The sequence below is a fragment of the Olea europaea genome, chromosome 21, assembly GCF_002742605.1.
Source record: "Olea europaea var. sylvestris chromosome 21, O_europaea_v1, whole genome shotgun sequence".
Taxonomy (NCBI): domain Eukaryota; kingdom Viridiplantae; phylum Streptophyta; class Magnoliopsida; order Lamiales; family Oleaceae; genus Olea; species Olea europaea.
In genome coordinates this window covers 12,515,099-12,542,157 of record NC_036257.1, presented here as the reverse complement: position 1 = coordinate 12,542,157, position 27,059 = coordinate 12,515,099, and the positions used below count along the sequence as shown (strand labels likewise).

At 36.0% G+C, this 27,059-nt stretch overlaps 2 protein-coding genes across 8 annotated transcripts in view; both read left to right on the top strand.

Moving 5' to 3' along the window:
• LOC111370708 (probable LRR receptor-like serine/threonine-protein kinase At1g56140) overlaps positions 1 to 25,704 on the top strand; it is a 57,698-nt gene extending 31,994 nt beyond the window's left edge. For 3 of the 7 annotated variants that reach the window (XM_022992548.1, XM_022992552.1, XM_022992553.1), the window contains 22 exons: positions 7,798 to 7,869; positions 7,950 to 8,021; positions 8,112 to 8,183; positions 8,338 to 8,409; positions 9,024 to 9,095; positions 9,208 to 9,279; positions 9,452 to 9,523; positions 9,908 to 9,979; positions 10,089 to 10,160; positions 13,200 to 13,271; positions 13,397 to 13,462; positions 18,860 to 18,925; positions 19,060 to 19,098; positions 19,512 to 19,567; positions 21,941 to 22,323; positions 23,050 to 23,248; positions 23,344 to 23,520; positions 23,672 to 23,790; positions 24,156 to 24,369; positions 24,460 to 24,694; positions 24,826 to 24,976; positions 25,149 to 25,704. In XM_022992548.1, the coding sequence (XP_022848316.1) occupies positions 7,798 to 7,869; positions 7,950 to 8,021; positions 8,112 to 8,183; positions 8,338 to 8,409; positions 9,024 to 9,095; positions 9,208 to 9,279; positions 9,452 to 9,523; positions 9,908 to 9,979; positions 10,089 to 10,160; positions 13,200 to 13,271; positions 13,397 to 13,462; positions 18,860 to 18,925; positions 19,060 to 19,098; positions 19,512 to 19,567; positions 21,941 to 22,323; positions 23,050 to 23,248; positions 23,344 to 23,520; positions 23,672 to 23,790; positions 24,156 to 24,369; positions 24,460 to 24,694; positions 24,826 to 24,976; positions 25,149 to 25,520 (2,797 nt within the window). In that variant the 3' untranslated portion in view covers positions 25,521 to 25,704. Of the gene's footprint in view, positions 1 to 7,797; positions 7,870 to 7,949; positions 8,022 to 8,111; positions 8,184 to 8,337; positions 8,410 to 9,023; positions 9,096 to 9,207; positions 9,280 to 9,451; positions 9,524 to 9,907; positions 9,980 to 10,088; positions 10,161 to 13,199; positions 13,272 to 13,396; positions 13,463 to 18,859; positions 18,926 to 19,059; positions 19,099 to 19,511; positions 19,568 to 21,940; positions 22,324 to 23,049; positions 23,249 to 23,343; positions 23,521 to 23,671; positions 23,791 to 24,155; positions 24,370 to 24,459; positions 24,695 to 24,825; positions 25,055 to 25,148 lie in introns of all 7 variants that reach the window. The other 4 variants (XR_002698479.1, XM_022992549.1, XM_022992550.1 and 1 more) reach the window with 4 other exon arrangements.
• On the top strand, positions 17,652 to 18,133 carry LOC111370709 (uncharacterized mitochondrial protein AtMg00810-like). Its single transcript, XM_022992554.1, has one exon. It carries the CDS (start codon positions 17,667 to 17,669, stop codon positions 18,108 to 18,110), a length of 444 nt encoding a protein of 147 aa, XP_022848322.1. The 5' UTR covers positions 17,652 to 17,666; the 3' UTR covers positions 18,111 to 18,133.
• Positions 25,705 to 27,059: the final 1,355 nt, after the last annotated feature.

Below are 27,059 nucleotides of genomic sequence, written 5' to 3'. Positions count from 1 at the left end.
GCTAACAGAGGATAAATTATACATCTATGAAAACTCCATCCTCATATTGACAAATTTTTATATGGGCATTCATCGAACAATTGGTGGCCAAAGTTGAATTTCCGAAGTTGCTGCATATACTAGAACAAGTTTTCTTTCATTTTCGGTGTTCACCTCTCCAATTTCTTCATTTTCTTTCCTTTTCTCAAAGATGTAATGCCAAGAATCGAACATTTTCGTGGTAATTCAATTTTGGAAGTTTTGGCAGATGGGTTTTGTGGAAAATATATGTATAAAATTTTTGGAGTAGTTAAAGTAAATGTTTGGATGTGTGGAGCGTATGAGAATTTAATGCTTTAAATCACCGAATCTTTCATGTTAAATTATCAAGAAATACAAGAATTAAAGTGGAAGCGTACCTGAATCAGACATGATTAATGCAATAATGAATTTCACGATATAATTTTCCAAATCTACACGCAGTCTCCTTTTCCTCTTTGTGATGGGATACAGTAGAGAATGAATAATATGTACGTATGATTTGGGGACCATAACCGTATTTATATAGCAACGCCTTTTGACCTAATTCGGCCCATCATAGAATTAGGACTTAGGCCCAGCCTCTACATATAAGTAAACCCACACTTTAATTGGATACATTAAAGCCCAAAAATCGAAGTCTTATTAGATCACTTTAATTGGGATCAACCGAATTCGATAGCCTTTAATTTAATACACAATAATTTACACATATAAGCCCACACGATTGTTTAAAAATTCCTTACATGGAGTATGCAAATGCTTCATTTTGATCTCATTTGACTTGTGAATTTTGTGTTTCAAAGCAATGGCAATATGTTTTGTGATGGGAATTTTCCTTGGCCGCTGTCTACAGCCGAAATCGGGAGAAGCAAAAACCACCACCTCTTTGCTAATTTAACTTTTCCTTCTTTCTGTTGGATTTGTAGATCTCGTGTTTGATTTCTTTTCCTTGGCTGGGACATCGAATAAAAAAGATAACCAAATGGCTTCCCCAAAAATCTTCTCCCCCTCATCTCCTTTCTTTGTTGACTGTTGTTGCTGACCTCTTTTATTTTATTTTATTTTTTGGGTGAAGAAACTGCTGCCATGAAGTCCTTGTGTTTGCCAAAAAAAATGTTTTCTCCCCGGTAGATAATTTCGTTCTTCGTTCTTTGATCACTGCCTTTGCTCTTGATAGAGAAAACTGATCCGAAACTTCTTCGTTTTCCGGTTGCTGCCTTTGCTTTCTATGGTAGAGAAACAGCCCAGAAATTTTCCAATTTCCAGTGACCTTTTAATACGTGATATAACATGGTTAACGTACCGGTTCCTACATACGGCGTCAATCTGTTGACCTCAAAAAATGTTGCCAACAGAATCCCGCCTCGTCCCCTCCACACCTACACATGGAGCACCCCGTTTTCGACGACTGTTTGTACTCCGACAGTCAAGTCAACGGCTAGACAAAAAGAAAATAAATGAGTGCAGGAGAAGGGAGAGGGGATTTGGTTCGGGTTTAGAATACATACCTTAATTGTGAAGTAAACCACATTTATATAAACAAATAAATGAAATGGGCCAAGCAGGTCATGGGCCAAGTTCAAAAGAAAGGCCCAATGTGAAGTGATTAAATAACAATAGTTCCCCAAGTCTGAGTCGTATATTTATATGCGGGTCCGACTTGAAATATGAACTGTCAAATATATGATGTCCGGTCAACTAATGTGGGACCCCCTCCGTCATACGTATGCCATGTAATTATGGACATAACAAAACGTATACCGAAAAACCGTTAGTACCCATGCGGGGTATTATCGTCTTAAAGAAAAAGAGTTGAACTCATGTCTCGACCAAATTCATATTCATGAATTTCTCATTTTTACTCTACGTATTCGATTTTGGTAAATCAAAGTTCTATCCGATTTTATGCACATAAAATGGATATTATTTGAACATAATTTATGCCCGTTTAATTTTTCGAATATTATATTATATTTACAATGGAAATCATGATATTGCATGAAAAATTCCTAAAGACGAGTTTATATAGACCACGTATTTCTCATATGAGTACAACAATTTGAAATTAATCAGAGGTTGCCCATATATATTTGTAATGGCAAGTATCTCTTTAGTTCTATATTTATATACATGCATTAAAATCATTCGAAGGCAGTTTATCGAATTTGCATTGCGTGTGTTCAAGTTTGCATTGAAGGCAGTTAGTTGTTGATGACTAGAATTAATTTGCTACTGTTGCTTTGAAGTATTTTTTTTTTCCTTTTCACATCTTTTTGGTAATTTAAAATGAAAGGGCAAAGTTCATTGTCTTCTTGTTGTTTACTGTAAAATAGATTGTATGTTTTACATAATGTCATGTCCACCGACTATAAGTGCATGTATGCTTCTTGGTGTGTGCATACATTTAGTAGAAGAATTCTAGAAATTCTCCTTGCATGATTTCTTTTGTGAGCATTCCATCCATGTTTGGTAAACAAACAATGCTATATGTCATGAAAATATTGCTCCTAATATGTTTGGCATTTTGCCTTTGCGAAGCCCCATTTTGTGTGCACATGATGAAGGTAATCTCAAGAGATTTTGACGCAGCGAATAAAAGGAATTCAAGTGAAAACCTTGTGATCAAGAAATTTGGAATCCACCAAATTAAAAGAAATAAACTTCAAGAATTTTATTAATGAATAAAATGGAAAAAACAAACTAACCCTTTATTTATAAGGGTTTATATGGAAATGTAGTTTAAAACAACTAAAAGTAATGAAAACGAAATCTAATCTAACTGGAATTGTAAAAAAAAGGAAATAAAACGAAACTTCAGTATCTTCCTCTTCGTCTATTGCCTCCGACTTCACCAAATTGACGTGTTTCCTCTCAGGACAGTTATTGGAACGATGTCCAGGATTTTAGCATCTATAGCAAATTTCTCGTGTGAGCTTAGCATATGGATTTGCATTCTGAGGTGCGCCTCGAGTTTGACCTTTGTTCCCAACCGACCACTGTTGTTAACTTTACTCATGTTAGGATTGATTGGGCTTGTTGCAGGGCCTTTCCTTTGTCTGAAGGGACGGATGCTGATATTTTGGCAGGTAAGGACCTCCTATACGAAACCATCCTCTTATCAGATTTCATCATTTCCGCTTTCATCGCCATGTTAATGGCTTCCTGTAAAGTCCAAATATTCCGCATCTCAATTCTATCTTGAATGGCCACCTTCAAACCACTGGTATACCTGGCTACCCTCTGATTTTCAGATTCTGACAGATTATTCCATTCTGCCAATCACATAAATTCATTGGTGTAAGCCGATACTATTCGATTCCCCTACGTGCATCCCAGGTTCATACGATATAAAATATGTTCATAATCTGCAGGTAAAAATCGATCCATCAAAAACTGCTTCATCTTTCTCGAAGTTCAAATCCAACTCTTTCCCTGTCTCCTTCGAGCATTCTGTAATTGATCTCATCATACTGCTGCCGCAGATTTCAAATGGAATGCCACCATTTTAACCATCTTGTCCTCTGAAACATCCATAATTTCAAAGAATCTCTCCACCTCTACCAACCAATCCAAGAAGTTTTCGATCTTCATGTTTCCAAAGAATGGAAGAATGTGTGCTTTAATCTAATAATCATCAAAGATATTTCGATTTTGACGATTAGGATGATGCGGCGGCACTTCGAACTCCTCCTCCAACTCTGATACACTATCTTCTACTACACGTTTCCTATTATTTTCTCTTCGCACTATAGGTTCAGCCATCCGTTCATTGTTGATTGTCCTTTGTTCATTCTATCCATTGTTTTCAGCATTGCGTAAAAGCAATTGACGAATTTCTTCAATCTGAGTAGTGAGATTGTCAATCCGTTCGTCAAGCCATCGGTTCGATGCATCTAAATCTGCTCTAGTAACTGGTACGTCACCCATGTTATGAATCAAAATATATCGAGACGGGAAAGCCTACTTTGATACCGCTTGAGACAGTGAAAGAAAAGAATTCAAGTGAAAACCTTGTGATCAAGAAATTTGGAATCCACCAAATTAAAGAGAAATAAACTTCACGAATTTTATTAATGAATAAAATGGAAAAAACAAACTAACCCTTTACTTATAAGGGTTTACATGGAATTGTAGTTTAAAACAACTAAAAGTAATGAAAACAAAGTCTAATCTAACTTGAATTGTAAAAAAAGGAAAATAAACGAATTGACAAAAATAGCGCCAAAACTTTAAAAATCAGCTTTCGAGGCCTAAACGAACTCTAATCGCCGAAATTCATTATACATCACAGCATAGCAGTGAGTATTGTTTCCCTCATCATTCTCTTGCTAAAATGGTTTTATGGGACCAATCCAAAATCAAGATGATGTTCTATTTTACTAGTACTCTTTTTCCAATATACCCATAATGTCTTATATCGAATTTGCACATTTATTTGACTTCTAATGAAAGTGACTTGGAGAAGTTTGATTCATAGTTGCATTAACAACGGATATGTTGGTCTTTAAAGAGTCCAATTATGTTCAAATCAAAGTGAATGATTATGACTCATTAGCTTGTCCAGGAAATGTGTATATATGTCATTCATAAGAAATTTTTTAAGTGTAATTAATTGTGAAATAACTTTCAGCAGCATGATAACCTAGAATCATTTGCATATGGTTGAATTCTATATTCAGTTTCAACATTACTGTGGTTTAATGGTTAAAAATGGTGGTTGATGGTAAGGGGTGATTAGATTTTTTCCCAACAACAAAATTAGGAAACTAATTTGTTGATTCTGGCAATGGATAGAAAAGAAGAAAACTAATGTTTTAATGTTTTATCATTGATCCTTGTAAAAGCTTTTAGAGTGGAGATGAAAACTCATTACCCGGATTTCTTTAATGCACAAATGACCGATGTTTTGAAAGATGAAGTTAGAGACTTTTCACAAGAAACTAAGTTTCTCTTCCCACTGAAGGTATGATAACCATGTGTCAAATGCTCCCCGCCCCCCGGAAGGTAAATCAAGTCCCATGATCCTATCATGTGGGTGGAGCACTGCTGTTTAGGCAGCGAAATTTGCCTGAGAACCACTGTAGGGCTGTACATTGACACCCTACTTAGTGGGATCGAGGCGGTAAGACTGTAGAGCGCAGGAACAGGTGAGAACTTCTATTTGGTTGATGTATTCGATACCCTCATAATATCGATTCCTTGAAATGCCTGTTGGTAAGGGCATTGCCGAGGGCTTCAATAACTGCATTTCTCCTTTTCGGTGAGATCGTGGATCTTGGGATCCCCGACGACGAAAGGTTGTTGCACCGGTGGATACTGTATCCATTTTTGGTGAAGATTATGAATGTGCTGATGCATGGTTTGAAGGAAATATGTTCATCTCAAATGAATGCCTAACGTTCAAGGATGAAAGTATGCGAACAATATAGTTGTGTCTATTCAATTTTATTTGTGAGAAATATTGGTTGAGAATTTGAATATGAAATGTGAATGTCGTTTATTTGTGTCCACGACATGCATATTTTGACAATGGCAGTTGGTAAATTCATGAAAACCGATTTTATGCATCGTGAAAATTAGTTTGTGTTGATTATGATTGCAACATCTTTAAATGTGGAAGTATAGACTTTCACAAGGCATTAACATTTCTAATAATTTTTGTATGATTTAAAGTGGTATATGAAATGAATATTGTCTATCTGATAGATGAATCGAACTTTTAAAAGAGTTGATGAGCTCTAAGTTATAAGCTAACCTAAGATTTGTGGGGGTTGCAATACCGCTCCTAGAATACATTCCTAATTGAGGAATTGTGAGTACTTTACAATTTACATTCTTCATAGCTTATAAGTAATAGAATTTTTTCTATAAATATAAGAAGGTAGAAAGCCCTTATACTAATTTTAGAAGTAAAAGGATGATTCATAAAAATGAAGCGCCCCAAACAAAAAGCATTGGAAAGTTGATTATTGCATTTGTATTTGATATGCAATAACGGCACTAGAATATTTTGAGAATATTCATAAGTTGAAGTGCATTGTAGTTGATAAAGGTTAAATGATGTACCTATTATAAAACGAGTCAAAATTCACTAGCAAATTTGTTTACTAGGGCCAATGCGGTGATATATGCTACAAATCCTCCAAATAAATTGTGGATTGAATAAGATATAGCTTTAGATAAAAGTTAGATAAAAGCATGTAGGTTCATGCCTTTACGAAAGGATTTCTTAGTTGGTGACTATTTGTATCTATTAAATGCATTATTGTGATAGCTAACCATATTTAATGAGATATAGAATCTATCAAATGGTAAATCTAGACATATACGTCATAGGCATAATACCATAAAGCAGCTGATCTCAAATGGATAAACTAGTGGATCCACTAAGAAAAGATTTACCAAAAGATCAAGTATACTGCATATCAAGAGGAATAATCTTAAAGCCTACTGCATAAGAATTTTTGTAATGGTAACCTAACATTGATGACTGGAGATCCCAAGATCTTGGTTCAATGAGATAACTAAGATATGAAGATTTAATGAGTACTTGGAATTAATTCCTAGCCTTTCCTATGATAAGAAAGTGCTATTTGTAGAAAGTTTTAGGTTAAGTTATACTTTTAATGATTAATGTATCTTAGACAAACCAAGTAGAGTATGACAAGTACTCTTAATAGGAGATTGCCTATAGAAGTGTAAAATGGGCCGTTTTTATGAGAATGTTTCAAGGTTTGAATTTTTTAAAGTACTTCTGAAACCCAAGAGTTGTTCAAGGCCAAAATAAACACCCGGTGAGAACTCGAAAGTGTTAGGGAGGTTATTGTGCGAATACGATTGTCTTTGTTTAAATCAATGGTTGACAATTTAAGATATCGCGTTCACTGATTAGCTAATTAAATCCAATAGTATTTCATTATGGAAGGTTCAAACATATAAGGTACCTATCTAGATGCAATAGGTTGTCGCTCGAGCTCTCTTTAGCATCTGAATAATTATTTGCATTAATTTTTATTCATGTGGGGGACTGTTGCAAATTTGTATATGAAATTGGTTTTGACCAATTCTCAATTATTTAAGTGGAAGTTGATATATGGTGAATGGAAAATTAAGCTAAATTTAAATCATTTAAATACATGAATTATTGAAAAATTACTTAGAATATTGTGAAATATTCCAGAAATTATTTGACTGAAAACGTGTCTTTCGATATGAATGATTGTGACTTTTGTCATTATCATTTTTCAAGAGACGTGTTTCTTCAAATATAGAGATTGATTTCGATAGTTGTGTCTCTTTCATAGGTTGTGTCTTTTGAGACAAATATTTTTAACATCTATATATAGACCACATGCATGGAAGTTTCATTCATTCACTTCATGATTGCATTATTAAACTAATGCATATTCACTTCAAAATTCTGCATTTATTTGGAGTCAAGTTTCATATAAAAAGGGTTTAAAATATAAGTAAATTCGTTGATCTATGCAATTTGGAGTACTCCTATTGCGAGATATGGTCATTGTATTTTGGAAGATGAATGTCAAGAAACCGTTAGCACCTGTGTGGGGGTATTATCGTCTTAAATAGAAAGGGTCGAACTCTTGCCTTAACTAAATTCATATTCATACATTTCTCATTTCTACTTTATGTATTCAATTTTCGTAAGTTAAAATTCCGGCGATTTTATGCACATAAAATGTATGTTATTTAATATTGCACATCCAATTTTTCCAACAATGACTTGGATTCATATCGTTTAATTTTGTACCACAGGAGAGTAAATACATGGAATGTTGTGAGTCCACTACCAGACGAGCTTTGGAATTTAACGTTCCTCACTGATTTGTATGGTTAATTTTGTACTGGTTGATTTCTTCACGTATATCCTATTGTTTTTTTTATCACTAATACAGCATTTATTGCAGAAATTTGGCCCTAAATTATTTGACGGGTTCCCTGCCTCCATCCATAGGCGACCTCACTCGTATGCAGTATCTGTAAGCCACCCCTTTGTAAAGATTTGTGGCTCATAGTATCAGGGTTGGCGTGTTTAAAATGTTTTCAATCTCTGAATTTAATGCCATTAGGAGTTTTAGTCATAATGCTTTATCCGGGGAGCTTCCGAAGGAACTTGGCAAGCTGACTGACTTAAGAATGCTGTAAGACCTCGTTAGTTTACGTTCAATACATTAACTTCTTTAATGCCTTACTGATTTCAAGGATCTTGTGATATGCTTGTCCACAACTATATATACAGAAATTTTTCATTTTGAAGAAAACAAAATGCATACATGTTTTGTTGCTCATGTGCAGGGCTATAGGCACAAACAACTTTTCTGGTCCTTTACCATCTGAGCTTGGACAGCTTACAAAATTAGAACAATTGTAAGTCTCAGTGACTGCATAATGATGTGGCATCGAGTACAAAATTTGATACTTTTATGTTTGGCTACAAATGGAATTCGACAATAAACTCAGGAAATGGTCATGTCTGTAATATTGAAGCATGTCCTGTCCTGCAAACTGCACTATCTTTGAGGATTTCTTGATCTCTCTTTGATAGATTTAGGCTCATCTAGAACCTTTACCTTTTCTATTCTCTTGCATCCCTTTCCTTTTCTCAATTGTTACATTAATCTTCTCATAACTACTCTGACATTTGGTCTTTCTTGCTTTAATCATTCAATTTCTTGGTTCACTGTGTTGTAATCTTCGTTTTTATTACATACAAGTTTTGGTCTTTTGTGTAATAATGATCTTAGGAACTCGTTATTAAATTTTTGACAATTTAATTTTCTCTAGAAATCTTTTCTTGTCACTGTTGAAGAAGGATGCATTCAGCCGAAATGGCTTAATTTAATGTTTAGTCGTTTCTTGTCCTCATCTTGAAGCTTGATGATTCTTGACTAATTCTCTTAGGAAAAACACAAAAATCATTATGATTTTTATTTTATAGTACAAAAAAATGTCAAATTTCGTTATGATGTTCACCTTGCCAGTTACTTTGATAGCACTGGAGTTAGTGGTCCGATACCTTCTACATTTGCTGATCTGCAGAACTTGACGAATGTGTAAGACCTCAAGGACAAGTTGTCCTTTTTATTTCAACAAGAAGAATTTTCGTTTAATTAATTAATTATTCTGCAATCAAAATCACTGGTAAAAAATTGCTGGGGATTTCAGGTTTGCTTCTGACAATGAACTCACTGGCCCGATTCCAAACTTCATTGGGGGATGGTCGAAGCTTGCTTACCTGTGAGATAATTAATGTGTCTTCTCATTTTTATTGAATTTTTTGTGCTTCAATCCGCAAGTTTAGTTTATCCTATGTAGTGAAATATATTTTTACCACTAAATTTATTTGAATTTTCTCTTGCACAGTTTATAGGCTTAGTTTATAATCTGCTATATTAACATACATTTGCAGAAGGCTCGAAGGAAACTCGTTTGAAGGTCCAATACCATCAACATTTGCTAACTTAACCTCTTTGATAGACTTGTGAGTCTTAAGCACCTCACGTTTTTGTTTCAGTTTTCAGTATTTTCTCTTCATGCGTGCTCTCATTTTTATTGAATTTTTTGTGCTTCAATCCGCAAGTTTAGTTTATCCTATGTAGTGAAATATATTTTTACCACTAAATTTATTTGAATTTTCTCTTGCACAGTTTATAGGCTTAGTTTATAATCTGCTATATTAACATACATTTGCAGAAGGCTCGAAGGAAACTCGTTTGAAGGTCCAATACCATCAACATTTGCTAACTTAACCTCTTTGATAGACTTGTGAGTCTTAAGCACCTCACGTTTTTGTTTCAGTTTTCAGTATTTTCTCTTCATGCGTGCTCTGCAGTAGCTAAAGTTTTTGGTGAAATTTGATGCCTAGGAGAATATGTGATCTGTCTAATGGAAGCTCTCCACTGGACTTCCTCAGAGATATGAAGTCTCTAAGAACACTGTAACGAAATATAATCGAGCTTCTAAATATGCAGCAACACGATCTTCTTTATTCCATTCCCAGTTTTTTGGATGCCAATTCTAATTCAATCGATTCACTTCTCTGGCAGAATTTTGCGAAATAATAACATTTCTGGGTCCCTACCTTCAAAATTTGAAGAATACCAGAGTTTGTCACTATTGTAAGTCTCCTTGACTTTTCTGCCCTACTGCATAAGGTTTAACCTTGTAACAACTTGTTAATTCATTAAATTTTAAATATTTCTTTAAAGTTTTTATGGTGATCAGGAGGTTAATATTCGGTGCTTATTCCGCAATCTTGTCATAATTTAAATTTTCAGGGACTTGATACAACTATACCAGGCAAACTCGGGCAAAATAACACATCCTGTACGACTTAGAGACCTAAAGCTAAGGACTCATATTGAAACAAAACATTCGAATACAAAGAGAACATAACTTTGTATACGTGTGTTTTGATTCGTCAAATAATACTATCAACATGTGGAATAAGGTCTTCAAAAATCATCTTATTCCTTGCCATCCAAATGTGGTAAACAGTACTAACAAGTGCAATACGCTTCACCTTGCTATGCCAAGAAGTACCCCTACTTTCCTTCTTTATCCATTTCATTGCGCTGGGAAGTGTTGACATAGATCACCTGAGACCCATCCATGCACGTATTCTTTCCCAGACTGATCGACTAAAGGAGCAACTGAAAAACAGGTGCTCCTTACACTCATCCATCTTTGCACATAAACAGCATTTAACGTCGATCTCTAAGAAATGCAATCTGTCCATAGTTAACAATTTCATTTTAACTGCCAACCATGTGATAAAGGCATGCTTCGGAGTGACATATGCATTCCAAACAAGGTTAGCCCAGCTTACTTTGACTCCCCTTGGCCTAAAAAACTCTTATGCATCTGCTATGCTAAATCTGCCAATGTTACTCCACTTGGCCAGTTTATGAATAGCTGCCTGGGCAGAATTTTCAACCCCAATAATGTAGTTTCTGATTTCCACCAGCTTTTTAATAAGAGGGGAGTCCTCTTTTCCCAGCATATATACCCAAATGTTACTCCCATGTAGGTATACTTGGTTTACCCATTTAATCCACATAGTATCTTTCTTACAATGAATGTTCCGAAGTGTTTTGGAAAGAAGTGCTAAGTTCCATCTTTTGATGTCTCGGATCCCAAGTCCACCCTCAACCTTCGGTAAGCAAATATTGCTCCATGCAACCAATGGTTTCTTTGATCCCCAAAGAAAGTTACGGCAAAGAGATATGACTCTAGAAGTAACCATAGCCGGGATGGGTAAAATAGATAACCAAAAACATTCAACCCCTTGGAGTACGGCTCTCACAAGCTCTAGTCTTCCCGTATATGATAATGATGCCCTAGACCAAGCCCCAATATAGGCTATGATTTTGTTAATAAGTACATCATAAGAGCTGGTTTTCAACTTTCCCACCGCAAGAGGAACCCCCAAGTAGCGAAAAGGCAAAGATCCTTGGGGGATATTTGCAATCTCAATAATATCATCCCTTTCTTGCCCTTGAACTCCCGCCATATACAAGTTAGTCCCGACATGTCGCCAAAATTTGGTAGGCAATTCATCAAGATCCGAACCGAAGTAGTATCACCTGTAGCAAATAGCATCAAATCATCGGCAAAGGCCAAGTGTGTAATCTTTAGAGGAGCACATTTAGGATGGTAATTGAACTCACTATTATTGGTGGCTTCCTTCACCATTCTAGAAAAGTACTCAAGGCACAAAACAAATAAAAATGGAGAAAGAGGGTCACCTTGACGAAGACCTTTCCTCCCTTTTATGAACCCATGAAGGCACCCATTAAGAGTAATAGAGTATGTAGGCGTAGTAATGCATTCCATAACCCAATCTATGAATTTAGTTGGGAACTTCAAACCCTCAAGAACATTCTTAAGAAAATCCCAATTCACTGAGTCATACGCCTTTTTCAAATCAATTTTGAGTAGGCATCTTGGTGATACCCTCTTCCGATTATATTTCCTCAAAAACTCTTGAACAAGATGAATATTCTCTACCATGCTTCTATCTTCTACAAAGGCAGGCCAATATCTTAGTGATCACTTTGTAGAAAATATTACAACAAGCGATCAGCCGATAGTCATTCACTGAAGTAGCATGGTTAGCCTTAGGAATCAAGGCAATAATGGTATGGTTCGTTTGCTTAAGGAGAGATCTAGAGCAAAAAATTCATGAATTGCTTCCATAAAATCATTACCAACAATATCCCATGCCTCCTTGAAGAAACAAGATGTATAACCATCCGGTACGGGCGATTTATCATCTCCAATGCTAAAGAGAGTATCCTTAATTTCTTGTTCAGAACCATCCCTAGTAAGTGAAGTGGCGTGCTCCTCATCTAAAGTAGGACCAAACTGAAGATTTTCAGCCAAAAAAACAGTCCATTACTGTCCTGTCCAAGCAATTCACTTTAGGCATGAACAAATTCATCAGCCACCTGTTTTTGCGAAGAGGTATAGGAACCATCCCTTTTAAGAACAGCTGCAATGAAGTTCCTTTTAGTGTTTCTCTTCACAATTGAGTGGAAAAACTTTGTGCATTTATCACTATTCTTCAAGTATGCACACTTTGCTTGTTGGAAGTAGAAACTTCTTTCCGCTTCACTAAGATTTATGGCCTCTTTCCTCAATCGAGCAACCTCATTTTGTAGATGTAAATTGTTGGGATCATCATGCAGGACAAGCTGGGATTCCACCAAGCCCTTTTTTGCTACCTCAGCCCTTGATGAAATATGACCAAAGTGTTTAACATTTAACTCTTTAAGTACTCCTTTGAGACGTTGCAACTTCTTGCAAAGAGAGAATTGCTTAGTGCCCTGAATATATAGATTCCAAGTGCTTAGCACGGTTTCGTGGAACTTCTCATGCTTAGTCCACATATTGAAGAATTTAAACGGTTTCTTCTTGACCTCATCAAATGTAAAAATAGAAACAATACAAGGTGAGTGATCAGATAGGCATCCTGATGGTAAGAATTCCGCAATACTAGAAAAATCCATATGCATCCAAAAATCATTCACCATTGCTCTATCCAGTTTAGTCCAAACAGAATTGTTGTTCCAAGTGTAAAAACAACCAATTGATCTCAAGTCCGTTAGACAAACATTGAGACAACAATTAACAAAATCTTTTATCTCATATTTCAGGGACTTGAGCTTCAACAATTTCAGTGGATGGATTCCAGATTCACTGTTCGATCTGACATCACTCACTCACTTGTAATAAATTATGTTATTCTTTCTTATGGTTGAGAGCTCATAATATCTGCCACCCAACATGAAAAAAATAACAAAAAAGCAAAAAGAAGAATATCTTTTTAGGTAATACCTTTCTACGTGTTCAGGTTTCTTGGAAATAACAGGTTGACTGGTGTCCTGCCAGCCCAAAAGACAAGATATCTCGAGAATATGTGAGTGATGTAACACATTTTGCTGCTTTTCAAATGTTAAATGCTGTTTATTAAGGCTTCAGTCAAGGTTCTTTTGTTTGCACAGCCCCAAGGATGGAATACAAATACTACGACTTTCAATCTTTTTAAGTATCTCGAGCCTGATTTAGATGATACAACCGCTAATCAATGTTTTAATTTTATGTACAGTCATACATGCAAGGCATTGGATTGCTTAGTTATAGTCTTAATGCACAAAAATTATGTGGGGAAAGGCGTTAATCATGCTATATGTGAAGTAATAATCTTGAGTTCCTGGAGAAAGACATTCGATTAAAATTTTTGTGAACCCATTACAACACAATAGAGAAATTTTGTCTTGCTCGAAAATTATGAACAAAATATCTTGTTTTACACATCATTTAAGAAGTTATTCGTTTGATTGACTGTTTTAATCTGTACTAATGCTTTTTTATGGTGTTTGTGAATTGTACCCCCTCAAAGAGCTTGAGTTTGTATAATATAATTAGTAAATGAAAAATCATTTAAATGGCTACGTGTGTTTGCGCATTAAGCGTTTAAGCTTAAAAAATATTATAATGGGATAAACTACAGTAGTACTTTTATTTTGTAATTCTATGAGGAAATTGATCTGTGTTTTAACACAATTGTAAAGTGGCCTGTAGAATAGAATGCTATTTGACATGTGGAATAGTATTATTGATATTAAATTGACACTTCTGTGGTCAAAAGTCTAGTATTTTTGTAGTACTTATTTCTAGTCTAAGTTATGGCCTTTATGTAATGAAAAATCTGTCAAATATGGTCTTGTAATAAGGGTCTGGTATGCTGTCAAAGAAGTAAGGTGCAGTAGACAGAAGTTGTTGACTAAAAGTTGGCTAGATTTTCTTTTGTTAAATACTATGGTTCTAGCCGTGTATGACTTGAAGAGTGGTGAATATTTTCTATCAAAAAGTGTGTCTTTTCTTCCTCTTAGTGTTCAATAATTCTATCAATGGTATCAGAGCCACCTGATCTTTGAAGAAGCTAAAAAAACTGTGAGACAAGTTCTTGAGAGAAAATCAGCCAGCTTCCTTTCATCAAAACCAGCCGAGTGATTTTGTTAGTTTGAGTGATGGCTTCAAGTGGTTTTTTAGCTCCAATACCTTCTGTATTCAAAGGAGAAAATTATGATGTTTGGGCTGCAAAAATGAAAGCTCATTTGAAGGCTTATGACCATGGGAAATCACTGAAACAGGTAATGAACCACCACCTTTTAGAGCAAATCCTACTATTGCTCAACTGAAGCAACATAGTGAGGAGGTTGCAAAAAAATTCAAGGCTCTTTCTTGCATTCAATCTGTCGTGTCTGCAATCTTCACCAGAATTATTACTTGTGAGACTGTAAAGGAGGCCTGGGATAGATTAAAAGAGGAGTTCCGAGGCAATGGAAGAGCAAGGCAGATGCAAGTTTTAAACCTTAAAAGGGAGTATGAGACCTTGAAGATGAAAGAATCAAAAAATGTGAAAGAATTTTCTGATAGGCTGATGAAAGTTGTAAATCAAATAAGGTTGTTGGGAGATGATCTACCTGACAAGAGAGTTGTGGAAAAAGTATTGATCTGTTTACCTGAAAATTTTGAGGCAAAAATCTCATCTTTTGAAGACTCTTGAGACTTGTCTACCATAACATTGTCTAAGCTTGTCAATGCACTCCGAGCTACTGAGCAGAGGAGGCTGATTAGACAAGAAGAATAAGTAGAAGGAGCTTTATTTATCAAAGTAAAACATAAACCTCAAACAAGCTTTGGAGTGAAGAAACAACAAGATGAAAAGAAGAAGGCTGATATCAACAAAAGTGCTGGCAAAAGTGGAAGTTATCCTCCCTGTCCTCACTGCAAAAAATCTGGTCATTCTCCAAAATGGTGTTGGTATAGACCAGGGGTTCAATGCAGATCTTGTAAGCAATTTGGGCATTTTCAAAAGGTTTATAAAAGCTGGAAAGAGAAACAAACACAACAATAAGCACAAGTTGCTGAAAATCAGCAACAACAATGGGAGGAGCATCTGTTCACAACTGAAAATTATAAAATGTGTAGCAATGTTGGAAGTTGGTTGCTGGACAGTGGACGTACTCATCACATGATTTCAAACTCTAGCATCTTTGTTGAATTAAATAGCACATACAAATCAAAAGTAAAGGTTGGCAATGGAGAGTATGTGAAAGTGGAAGGAATTGGTGTGATTTCAATGCAAACTCCATCAGGTACTAAGCTTATTACTGATGTTCTCTATGTGCCGGATATAGACCAGAATTTAATTAGTGTAGGCCAATTGATTGAGAAGAATTATACATTGATTTTTAAAGGCAATGGTTGCACTATATTAGATTCAAATAACCATGAGTTAATGTCAATTGAGATGAAGCAAAGAAGTTTTCCTTTAGAATGGAAAAATGTGATCAGTCATGCTTATTCTAGTATTGTTGTGGAGTCCTCACTTTGGCACAAACGATTTGGTCATGCAAATTACACTTCATTCGAGCATTTGCACAAACTAGAGCTTGTTGAAAATATGCCTGACATATGTGATGAAACCTATGTATGTGGTGTTTGTCAACGTGGAAAGCAAACAAGAATGTCATTCCCTAAAAATCAGTCCAAAAGAGCTTCAAAGAAGCTGGAACTAATTCATTTAGATGTTTGTGGTCCAATGAGAACAACCACTTTAAATGGTAGCAGATATGTTGTGCTATTTATTGATGACTTGACAAGGATGTGTTGGGTTTATTTCTTAAAATCCAAATCAGAGGTAGCAGTTGTATTTCAAAGGTTTGACAATCCGGTGGAAAATGAAAGTGATTGCAAGATTAAGGCCATCAAAACAGACAATGGGACTGCATACAAATGTGATCAGTTTGATAAATTTTGTGATGCTATGGAGATTAAACATCAGCTGACCATTCCATATTCTCCTCAACAAAATGGAGTGTGTGAGAGGAAGAATAGGACGGTAATGGAGATGGCTAGGTGTTTAATGATTGAGAAGAATGTTCCAAATGATTTTTGGGCCGAAGCTATAAATACAGCTATATACCTTCTCAACAGACTACCTACAAAAGCATTGGACAAGAAAACCCCTTTTGAAGCCTGTATGGAGTCGAGCCTGATGTTGCTCATCTAAAAGTGTTTGGAAGCATTTGTTATACTCACATACCTGATGCAAAGAGGGATAAGCTGAGTCAAAAGGCAGAGATTGGTGTTTTGATTGGATATTGTGGCAATGCTAAAGGCTATAGAGTCTACAATCCGCAAGCTAGAAAAATGATATCCAGCAAGGATATCAAAGTTGATGAAGACTCTTTATGGAATTGGGAAACAAGTACCTTGAATAAGTTGCAAATACAAAGGTTGGTTCCACAAGAAAATGATGCTATCATTAACGAAGAAGGAGTAGAATTTGATAGTGGTTCAGATTCAGAAAATGCCGTGTTAAAAACCAGATCACTTGCTGATATTTATGCTAGTTGCAATTCAGCTGTGTTGTAGCCTTCGAACTACCATGAAGCTGCAAATTCAAAAGGGTAGATGGCTGCAATAAAGGAGGAGCTGAATATAATTGAAAAGAATGAAACTTGGGTGCTGGTTGATAGACCAAAGGATAAAAATGTGATTGGAGTTAAATGGGTGTTCAAAACTAAATTAAATCCTGATGGTTCAATTAACAAACTCAAAGCCAGATTGGTTGTGAAAGGCTATGCTCAACAATATAGAGTTGATTTTTCTGATACATTTGCTCCAATTGCCAGATATCAAACCATAAGATTGCTGTTTGCTATTACTGCTCAAAGAGGATGGAAAATACACCAGTTGGATGTGAAGTCGGCCTTCCTAAATGGCTACCTAAATGAAGAAATTTTCATTAAGCAACCTAAAGGTTTCTTGGTGGAAGGAAATGAAGGCAAGGTGTATTTATTGAAGAAAGCCTTGTACGGTTTAAAACAGGCTCCAAGGGCCTGGTGTAGCAGGATTGATGATCACTTAGGGAGCCTCGGTTTCATCAAAAGTATGAATGAGCAAACACTTTATGTAAAGCAAGTGGAGGAAGAAATGATCATTATTTCCCTGTACGTTGATGATCTCTTGATAACAGCTAGTAATCAAACATTAATTGGAGTTGTGAAAGAAGAATTGAAGAAGGCATTGACATGACTGATCTGGGGAAGATGCAATATTTTCTTGGCATGGAGATTGATCAAACACAAGAAGGGATTTTTGTTTACCAAAAGAGGTATGCTATGGAAGTATTGAAGAAATTCAGTATGGAGAATTGTAAATCAGTTAGCACTCCTTTGGTGCAAAATTCAACGTTGATAAAGGAAGATGGAGCCCAGAAATCTGATGAAAAAATCTATAGAAGTTTGGTTGGACGTTTGTTATATCTAACCATCACAAGGCCTGATGTTACATATGTTGCGAATATACTCTCTAGATTTAGACAAGAGCCAAGTGAAATCCATTTTCAAGCTGCAAAAAGGGTGCTAAGATACATAAAAGAAAATGTAGAGCTGGGAATCTGGTATAAGAAGTCAGAAAATCTGATTTTAACCGGCTTTACTGATAGTGATTGGGTCGGATCTATTGATGATATGAAGAGTACCTCTGGTTAAGTATTTTATGCTGGTTCAAGTGTTGTGTGTTGGAACTCAATGAAGCAAAAAATAGTGGCTCAATCGACAGCAGAGGCAGAGTACATAGCTGCATCAGAAGCTACAAATCAAGCAATTTGGTTGAGGAAAGTATTGGAAGATCTTAATCACAAGCAATCTGATGCAACTGTCATTTATTGTGATAACCAGTCAGCCGTTGCAATGGTAAAGAACCCGGTGTTTCATGGAAGAACAAAACACATCAAGATCAAGTATCACTCAATTAGGGAAGCACAAGAAAGGCAGGATGTGAAGTTGGTGCATTGCAATTCAGAAGACCAATATGCTGATATCCTAACAAAATCTTTGTCTAAATGAAGGTTTGAAACATTAAGGAAATGCCTTGGTGTTTCCGGCAAAAGTTTCAAGAAGGAGTATTGATATTAAATTGACATTTTTGTGGTCCAAAGTCTAGTATTTTTGTAGTACCTATTTCTAGTCTAAGTTATGGCCTTTATGTAATGAAAAATCTGTCAAGTATGGTCTTGTAATAAGGGTCTGGTATGCTGTCAAAGAAGTAAGGTGCAGTAGGTAGAAGTTGTTGACTAAAAGTTGGCTAGAATTTCTTTTGTTAAATACTATGGTTCCAGCCGTGTATTACTTGAAGAGTGCTGAATATTTTCTATCAAAAAGTGTCTTTTCTTCCTCTTAGTGTTCAATAATTCTATCAAGTATCCTACTCTTAACATCTATATCTTATTTGCTTGCAGAGATTTGTCATACAACGAATTATCCGGGAACCTCCCTTCTTGGGCAAGCCAGGAAAATATGCAACTGTATGAACAATTTCAAATTAGAAAGTAGCATGATTTATATGTTATAGTTCAGAACTCTCGTCTTCTTTTCTTTGGGATATTGTCTCGTATCTAAAGGCTGGCATACCCCAAAATTAATAAAAATTTCTCTGCAGTAATTTGGTCGCCAACAACTTTGTCTTGCAAAACAGCAGGTACATATCTGAAACCATACACTCTTGATCAGTACATTAGGCTTCCAAATTTTTAATTTATATTCATTTGAATACATCAAAACTAGAAAATGTTCTGTAGCTTCTTGTATGGATGTTTCTAAGTTGTAATATCTTATTAATTATTATTCTGTTCATTACTATCCTAATCACAGAATAATCAAGGACATCTTATTAACATTTCCCACTGGTGAAGAATGTACATTAGTTTATAACCATGCCCACAAAAGAGTACATAAGTCAATATGTCAATCCACTATGGAATAAATTATGTTTATATTCAAATCCACTCATGAATGAGATTGCTTCATGCTCTGAGTGCCATAATACACTATGTCAAAGCAGTTGACATGATACCTTTCCTAATTAGCTATAGATTCTTTTTTCAATTTCAGTTCAGGATTGAATTGTCTTCAAAGAAATTTCTCTTGCAATCGAGGAGACCCCCAGTGTGAGTGATATACTTTCTTTCAATACATTATTGTGCTACCAAAAGGTCAAAAATCTAATTGTAAATGCAGTTTCTCTTTCTCACACTGGAATGTGTACAAAATGCTAATTCTGACTTGTGTGAATGGCCAGAATAATTTCCCGATTTTTAACTTTGAGATGTGATAGAGACAACTGTAATATCATAATTTCGAAAAATAAATGCACTATGTTGAATGTGTGAATGTGAATAAAATACACTCCATATGGATACAGCAGTACTTAGTTGGGCTTGAACCACACGGTTTACATTTATTTAAAAGTGTAGGTATGGAATTGTCACAAAGGACAGCAATGATTTGCTATGACCTGGAGTAGGAAAAAAATAAGAAGGAATCAAAATGTGAAGTCTTTGAAATCTACATACAGGATTTGAACATGTTTACTATATCCGTAGTTGTGATGGTTGCTTTCTGGGGAGCCTACGTGATTTGCTACTTTCTTAGATATTTTTGTACTCTTTTCAAGGTTATAAAATACAGTTGAAACCTAGGCATACAAATATGAATCTACCAAGAAAGATACAAAATATACAAAAATATAAATGAATGGTGAAATAGAGAAAAATGTAGAATAGAGAGAAGGGAGTCTGTTAACAATAATAGGTGGTAATTATTTCTTTATCATTTAATTTTTTCCTTTGCTATAAAGCAACGCCCTGGGGACTGCTTTGTCAACTACTGTCCTACGCTCTGGAGAAGGCTTATTGCCTAGGCTCGCTTGGACATTTTGTTGACTGATACAAGTTTAGTGTGGTTATTGTTGAGAATCCAAGTTGAAATTTACAAATCCTTGAATGATTCTAAATTATCCCGTCTATTTTATATGTTACCGTATGGGTTAATTTCACAAACGGTCACTAAACTTAGGTGAAAATTACAAAACAGTCACTGAACTTTAAAAATTTCAATAACAGTCACTTAAGTTTCGGGGCACTTTCAAAAACGGTCGTGAAATTTAAAAACTTGCAAAAACGGTCACTAAAGTTTAAAAACTTTCAGAAATGGTCACCGGAGTTTAAAAACACTTTTTCAGTTTTTTTGGCAACTTTTCGGCCACTTCCGACCACCAATGCCGTAGAATTTTGATGTCATTAGAAAGTCCACAATGTCTTCTTCAATTACTATCCAAAATCTCCCCATAATTTCAAGGGATTCGATCGAAAATTGTAGTAAAAGTAGCCCAAAAAATCTGAAAATCTTCCTAGATTTTCAGATTTTTTGTGTGACGGGCAGATTTTCAGATTTTTTGGGCGACTTTTGTGGCGATTTTCTGGCAACTTCCGACCACCAAGACCGTCGAATTTTGATACCGTTGGAAAGCCCACAATATCATCTTCAATTGCCTTTCAAAATCTAACCCAAAGTCCAAGGGATTCGGTTGGAATAAATCCACAAATTCAGTTACCCAAAAAGGTAAAAATCTGTCCAGATTCAAGATGCTGATTTTGTGGGTTTATTCCAGATGAATCCTTTAGAGTTATGGGGAGATTTTGGATAGTAATTGAAGAGGAGATTGTGGGCTTTCCAATGGTATCAAAATCCGACGGTCTTTGTAGTCAGATGTTGCCGAAAAGTTGCTGCAAAAGTCAACCAAAAATTTAAAAAATCTGTCCAAATTTTTGCCTTTTCGGATAGCCAACTTTGTGGGTTTATTCCGGGCGAATCCTTTGGATTTTTGGGGAGATTTTTGGTGTTAACCGAAAAGGACATTGTAAGCTTTCCAATGGCATCAAATTCCGGCGTGTGGGTGGTCGGAAGTCGCTGGGAAATCACCCCAAAAATCTGAAAATCTAGGCAGATTTTCAGATATTTGGGCAACTTTTGCGGTGATTTTCCTGTCGAATCCCTTAGAGTTGCTAGAAAGTTTTGGTGTTAATTGAAGAGGACATTATGAGCTTTCCAGTTGTATCAAAATTCTACGGTATCGGTGGTCGGGAGTCGCTGAAAAGTTATCGCAAAAGTAGTCCAAAAAACTAAAAAAGTGTTTTTAAATTTCAGTGACCGTTTCTACAAGTTTTTAAATTCCAGTGACCCTTTTAAAGTGTCCCGACCGTTACTAAAAGTTTTAAATTTCAGTGACGGTTTTGTAATTTTCGCCTAAGTTTAGTGACCGTTTGTGAAATTAACCCGTTACCGTATATAAACTTGAAGGCTGAATATTAAAGCCACATTAATTTTGTAAATCTTCTAATCTTCATTTTATAGTTTCGCTCTGCAACTATATGTGCAGTCATTTTACCAACGTGATTATTGTCAGAAAATTATTTCAGTATCTGCTATTTGTTATTTTTTGTATTGACAATTCACAAATTACTCTTGGGGATGGTTTGCAGATTCCAGCTTTGCAATTAATTGTGGCGGTCCACAAATGAGTTCTGCTACGGGGATTGTGTACGAGGCAGACAATAGTTATGAGACTGTTGGTCCAGCAACATATTATGTGACCAGGGAACGCAGATGGGCAGTTAGTAATGTTGGTCTGCCTTCTGGAAGCAACAATCCACGATATATAACGAACGTTGTTCCCTTTTTCCCAAATACAAGGGACCTGGAGCTGTTCCAGAGTGCACGGATTTCTGCTGGATCACTTAGATACTATGGCTTGGGCCTGGAGAATGGTAATTACACTGTGACCCTCCAGTTTGGAGAGACAGAAATTCAAAATCCTCCATCCTGGAGGAGTCTTGGAAGGCGCATTTTCAACATATATATTCAGGTCTGTTATGTCGAATTGTAGAATGTGTTTTCAACCATTGATCTTGCTTCTCTTTAAACAGATTTTTATTGTCGTTTGATAGGATAAAAAATAAGAAGGAAAACAATCACCACTGCATGTGACTGGCATACTTCCCTGAATCTTATCTTTGCTATACACCTGGCTTCATTACTAGTTGTACTTCAATTTGATGTCATCATTGTAGAAAATATTTTTAATGTCAGGAAAGGTTTCTGGCATGAAATTTCACTTGTAAAATTCTTAACTGAAATGCAGGTTTAATTTAATGCTTTTAAGCCCAGACAAAAACGCTGCTTGCCTTAGATCTTGAACTTAAAGGTGTTGTTTGGTTGTTTCTTCATTCTTGAATTCTTCGTTATGGAGTATCAGACCTCCTCTAAACAAAAAATCGCACAATCAAGTACTGGGACCATGTATGGAGGTCAAGTTTCTACGTGAATGAGCTCCATCCTTGGTTTTCTATTTTGTATTCTGCAGCATTCTGTGGTCGGCAATAATGTTAATGTTATCATGAAACTTTCATTCATTATAATATGGCAGATCTATCCTTGATTTCTCAGGATTCTTCCTTAGTAAATTCATGTCCTCCTGGATTGCACCATCAAATACTGTATACAAATCCAACCTTTGAGTTTGGTTATCAAACAGTTTTATCCCATGTGGTACATTTGATATTAAATTTTATTCTTCATTTCATGTGTTCAGGATAATCTAGTATGGAAAGATTTTGACGTAAGAAAAGAGGCTGGCGGGGCCTCTTTTAGAGCTGTGATGAAGGAATTTAAAGCCCAGGTGACGGAAAATTACCTTGAGATCCATCTCTTTTGGGCCGGAAAGGGGACATGCTGCGTACCTGCTGAAGGTGTATATGGTCCCTCTATTTCTGTAATAAGTGTCATCCCAGGTACGTACTAACTCAAAGTGTTTGATATCGCATAGACATGTCAAATGATTCTTAATCCATTGATTCGAATTTTTTACAACTAAAAAAGTATGCAGATTTCTTTCCCAAAGTGAGTAACAATCCTCCAAATGGTCTCACGAGTAGGAAGGAGGACAGAACTGGTCTGATTGTGGGAATTGTTGTCGCTGTTGGAGCTGTAAGCTTTTTTTCCTTATTCACCATGTATTATTTGGCTCGCAGAAGAAAAAGGCAGAAGAGATATGAAGATGAAGGTGAGAAGGATCGGTACACTTATGATTAATTAAAACAACCCACTTCACAACATCCCACAGAACTGTCATGCCTTAGTATATTGTCACGAAATAGGGAATGACTAGCTTAGGACATTGAGAAGCAAAAAACTGTGTTTCTGTGAATTTGCAGAGTTCTTGGGAATGGATGCCAGACCATACACTTTTACTTATGTGGAACTACAAGTGGCAACAGATGACTTCAGTTCGTCAAATAAACTAGGCGAGGGAGGATTTGGGCCTGTTTACAAGGTAAGCTATATTTTAACATGAAGTTTATAAGATGGCCTATCACTTAGATGGGCACTAAACACCTTGACTGCAGAGACAAGTTTGATGTAAGATACCCCATAACTATTTTTTCCCTTTTACCTTGTGTTTTCTTTCGGTAAATGAAAGCTCTGGCCTTTATGCAACCAGAAAAAACAAGGATAATATGATTTGAGTTTTTGCTACCAAAGTGGTAATTATATATATCTTTTATACTTCTTGAAGGCTTTCTTTCCTTCCTTCTGATAATTATTACAGATCATGTTTCAGTGGGTATCTATTTTTGGTACGTGCAATACTGTTTTCTCACTCTTTATATCTGACCCTTTTAGTATTTTTATGACCAAAAGGGAACACTTGAGGATGGAAGAATGGTTGCTGTAAAGCAACTGTCTGTATCATCCCATCAAGGAAATAGCCAATTTGTGGCAGAAATTGCCACCATATCTGCCGTACAACATCGGAACCTTGTAAAATTGTATGGATGCTGCACTGAGGGTGATAAGCGGTTGCTTGTTTATGAGTATCTCGAAAACAGGAGTCTTGATCAAGCATTATTTGGTAGAAGCTATATCATTTGTACAGCTTCATGCTAAGATGTTTTTGTGAACACAGGTATACTGAAGATTGAACATTTTTGCTTCGATATAGGAGGAAGCGGAAACTTATGCTTGGATTGGCCAACACGTTTTGGCATATGCTTGGGGGTAGCAAGAGGTCTAGCTTATCTTCATGAGGAGTCTCGACTTCGAATTGTACACAGAGATGTAAAGGCAAGCAATATTCTGCTCGATTCTGAACTCAATCCAAAAATTTCGGACTTTGGCTTAGCCAAGTTGTATGATGACAAAAAGACTCATATAAGCACCCGTGTTGCAGGCACAATGTAAGATCCATTAATTCATGGTTGATAATTTTTATCTGTGTTCTAACTTAATATCTAGTTGCATTTGCAGTTTAAATTAGAGTATCAAGTAGTTGAGCGCATTACTGAAATTTTCCTGATTGCTCATGCAGTGGGTATCTTGCGCCGGAATACGCCATGCGTGGTCACCTTACGGAGAAGGCTGATGTGTTTGGATTTGGAGTCGTAGCCCTAGAGATCGTCAGTGGAAGAGCAAATTCTGACTCACGTTTGGAAGAAGATCGGATATATCTTCTTGAATGGGTACTGTCTATTCCTTTCTCTTGAATCGATTCACCAGAATCATTTTGCTAACAACTCTCACTTAAATGAGTTTTTTAGGTATGCATAATTCGAGAGTTCAAACATTTTTTCTGGATCATCCATCTTACTTTGCTTTCGCATGTTGTAACTTACATACTATTCACCCTTTCAGGCCTGGCATCTGCATGAAAATAACCGGGGAATGGAATTGGTGGACACAAATTTATCTGCATTCGACGAGGATGAGGTGAAAAAAATGATAGGTGTTGCATTTTTATGCAGTCAAACATCCCCAACTCGAAGGCCTTCCATGTCTCGTGTGGTGGCTATGCTTTGTGGAGATGCCGAGGTCCCCACTGTCACGTCAAGGCCGGTATACCTGACTGACTGGAATTTAAGCGATATTACAACATTTACGACTGACAATGCCTTAACTGCAGAAGCTGGTTATTATAACTCATCAACGAGTACGGGTAACACTACAGATCTATATACTTCTGCTGTTAATGCTGACAAACCCATGCTTAACTATGGTTTTGAATAGCATAGATGATTTTTTATTGTTTACAAGAATTTTTATTTGTTTGGTTAAGGGTTTTTGTTAGTCGCAATCAATCTCGAGTTTGTTATGGTTATGGTTTCATTGTTTCAGTACAGAAACGGAAGGAACAAAATGTTTTATCATTCAATAATCAAATATAGTCTGCAAGGATTTGTAGTTGGATTCTCCTTTGACTCTCTTCAAGCATATATTGGTCATTCCTTCAATTGTCGACATTTTGCCTGAGTTTAAATTTACTTTCACACTGATTTGTGGAATAGTTTTAGTCTGAAGTTCTAAAATGCAAATATGATATCTTCTGATAATAATACAAAATTTGATTGCATTTGATGACGTTTAAAACAGTGAATGGCTCTTATGTGTCTCCAAGGGCTGCAAGCCTGCAACTTTTCAGGGTTTTATTTTTTTTAAATATTGACTAATGAAAATCAAGATGTTTGAGGCTTCAGTAGGATCCTAATCATATATGCTTATCCATAACCATTTAAACATACATTTTGGTCATTTATTTACGTTTAATATGGACAACTTAATTCAATTCAAAAGTCAATACACATCAACTTACCATTATTTTTCTTACTAATTTAGTGGTATCAAATGGGTCAAGTACCTCGTTGGTTCATGGGCTAAGCTCATCTTGACTTCATGGCAATCGTGTTCATATTGAAAAGAGTTGCGCTCAAATTTTTTTCACGAGGTTGGTTCGTTTTTTGACTTGTGGGCAGACTAATTTTTGAACTAGTTTTATTAATTTCTTCAAAAAAAAAAAATTAAATGCGATGGCTCGGATTATGAGGTCCACAAGTACAAGAGCCAAATCAAGCTGGTTTATGGACACAAGCTGAGCTCGGCTCATCCATAAAGTTGAACCAAGCTCCAGTGCCTATTGGTCGAGCTGACTCAACTCATTGCCACATCTATACTTAATGAAGATAACCAAACCAAGTGAGATAAGAACCATTTACCCTTCGATTAAAATTGTGTCGAAAAAATTTGAACGACTTAAGTTTGTTACTGATTATAGTAAGAACTATGTCGAATTTCAAATCACTCCTAATACATGATATGATCTACTGGCACAAGTAGTACCATTTCATGACCAAATATATGGCTCAACAGAAGTAAGTCCCAAAAGGCTACCATATTAGGGTGCGCCACTTCGGTGTGTGGCCCACCACACACTCCCGAGGTGTGTGGGCCACCCGTCGAGGTGGTGCGACCATCCTACTGAAATTTCTCTTAAGCCCATAAGGTGTGGGTACTGATGGTTGAATTAATGAGAAAAATAAATCTGCACATTACAATGCAACCAACTTGCTTATAGCCGTTGCCAAGATGTTTTCAAATGAAATCCACCCTTCCCTTCTTAGTCATCTTTCCATTATATATTAAGCCAACTTACTCCAAACTCGTCGTGTCTAGTATGAATATTTTTTTTATATAATGATTAAATACGTTACATTTTAGCATCTTGAACAAACAATATTTGATCAATGGTGTCTCAATTTGAAACTAGAAAAG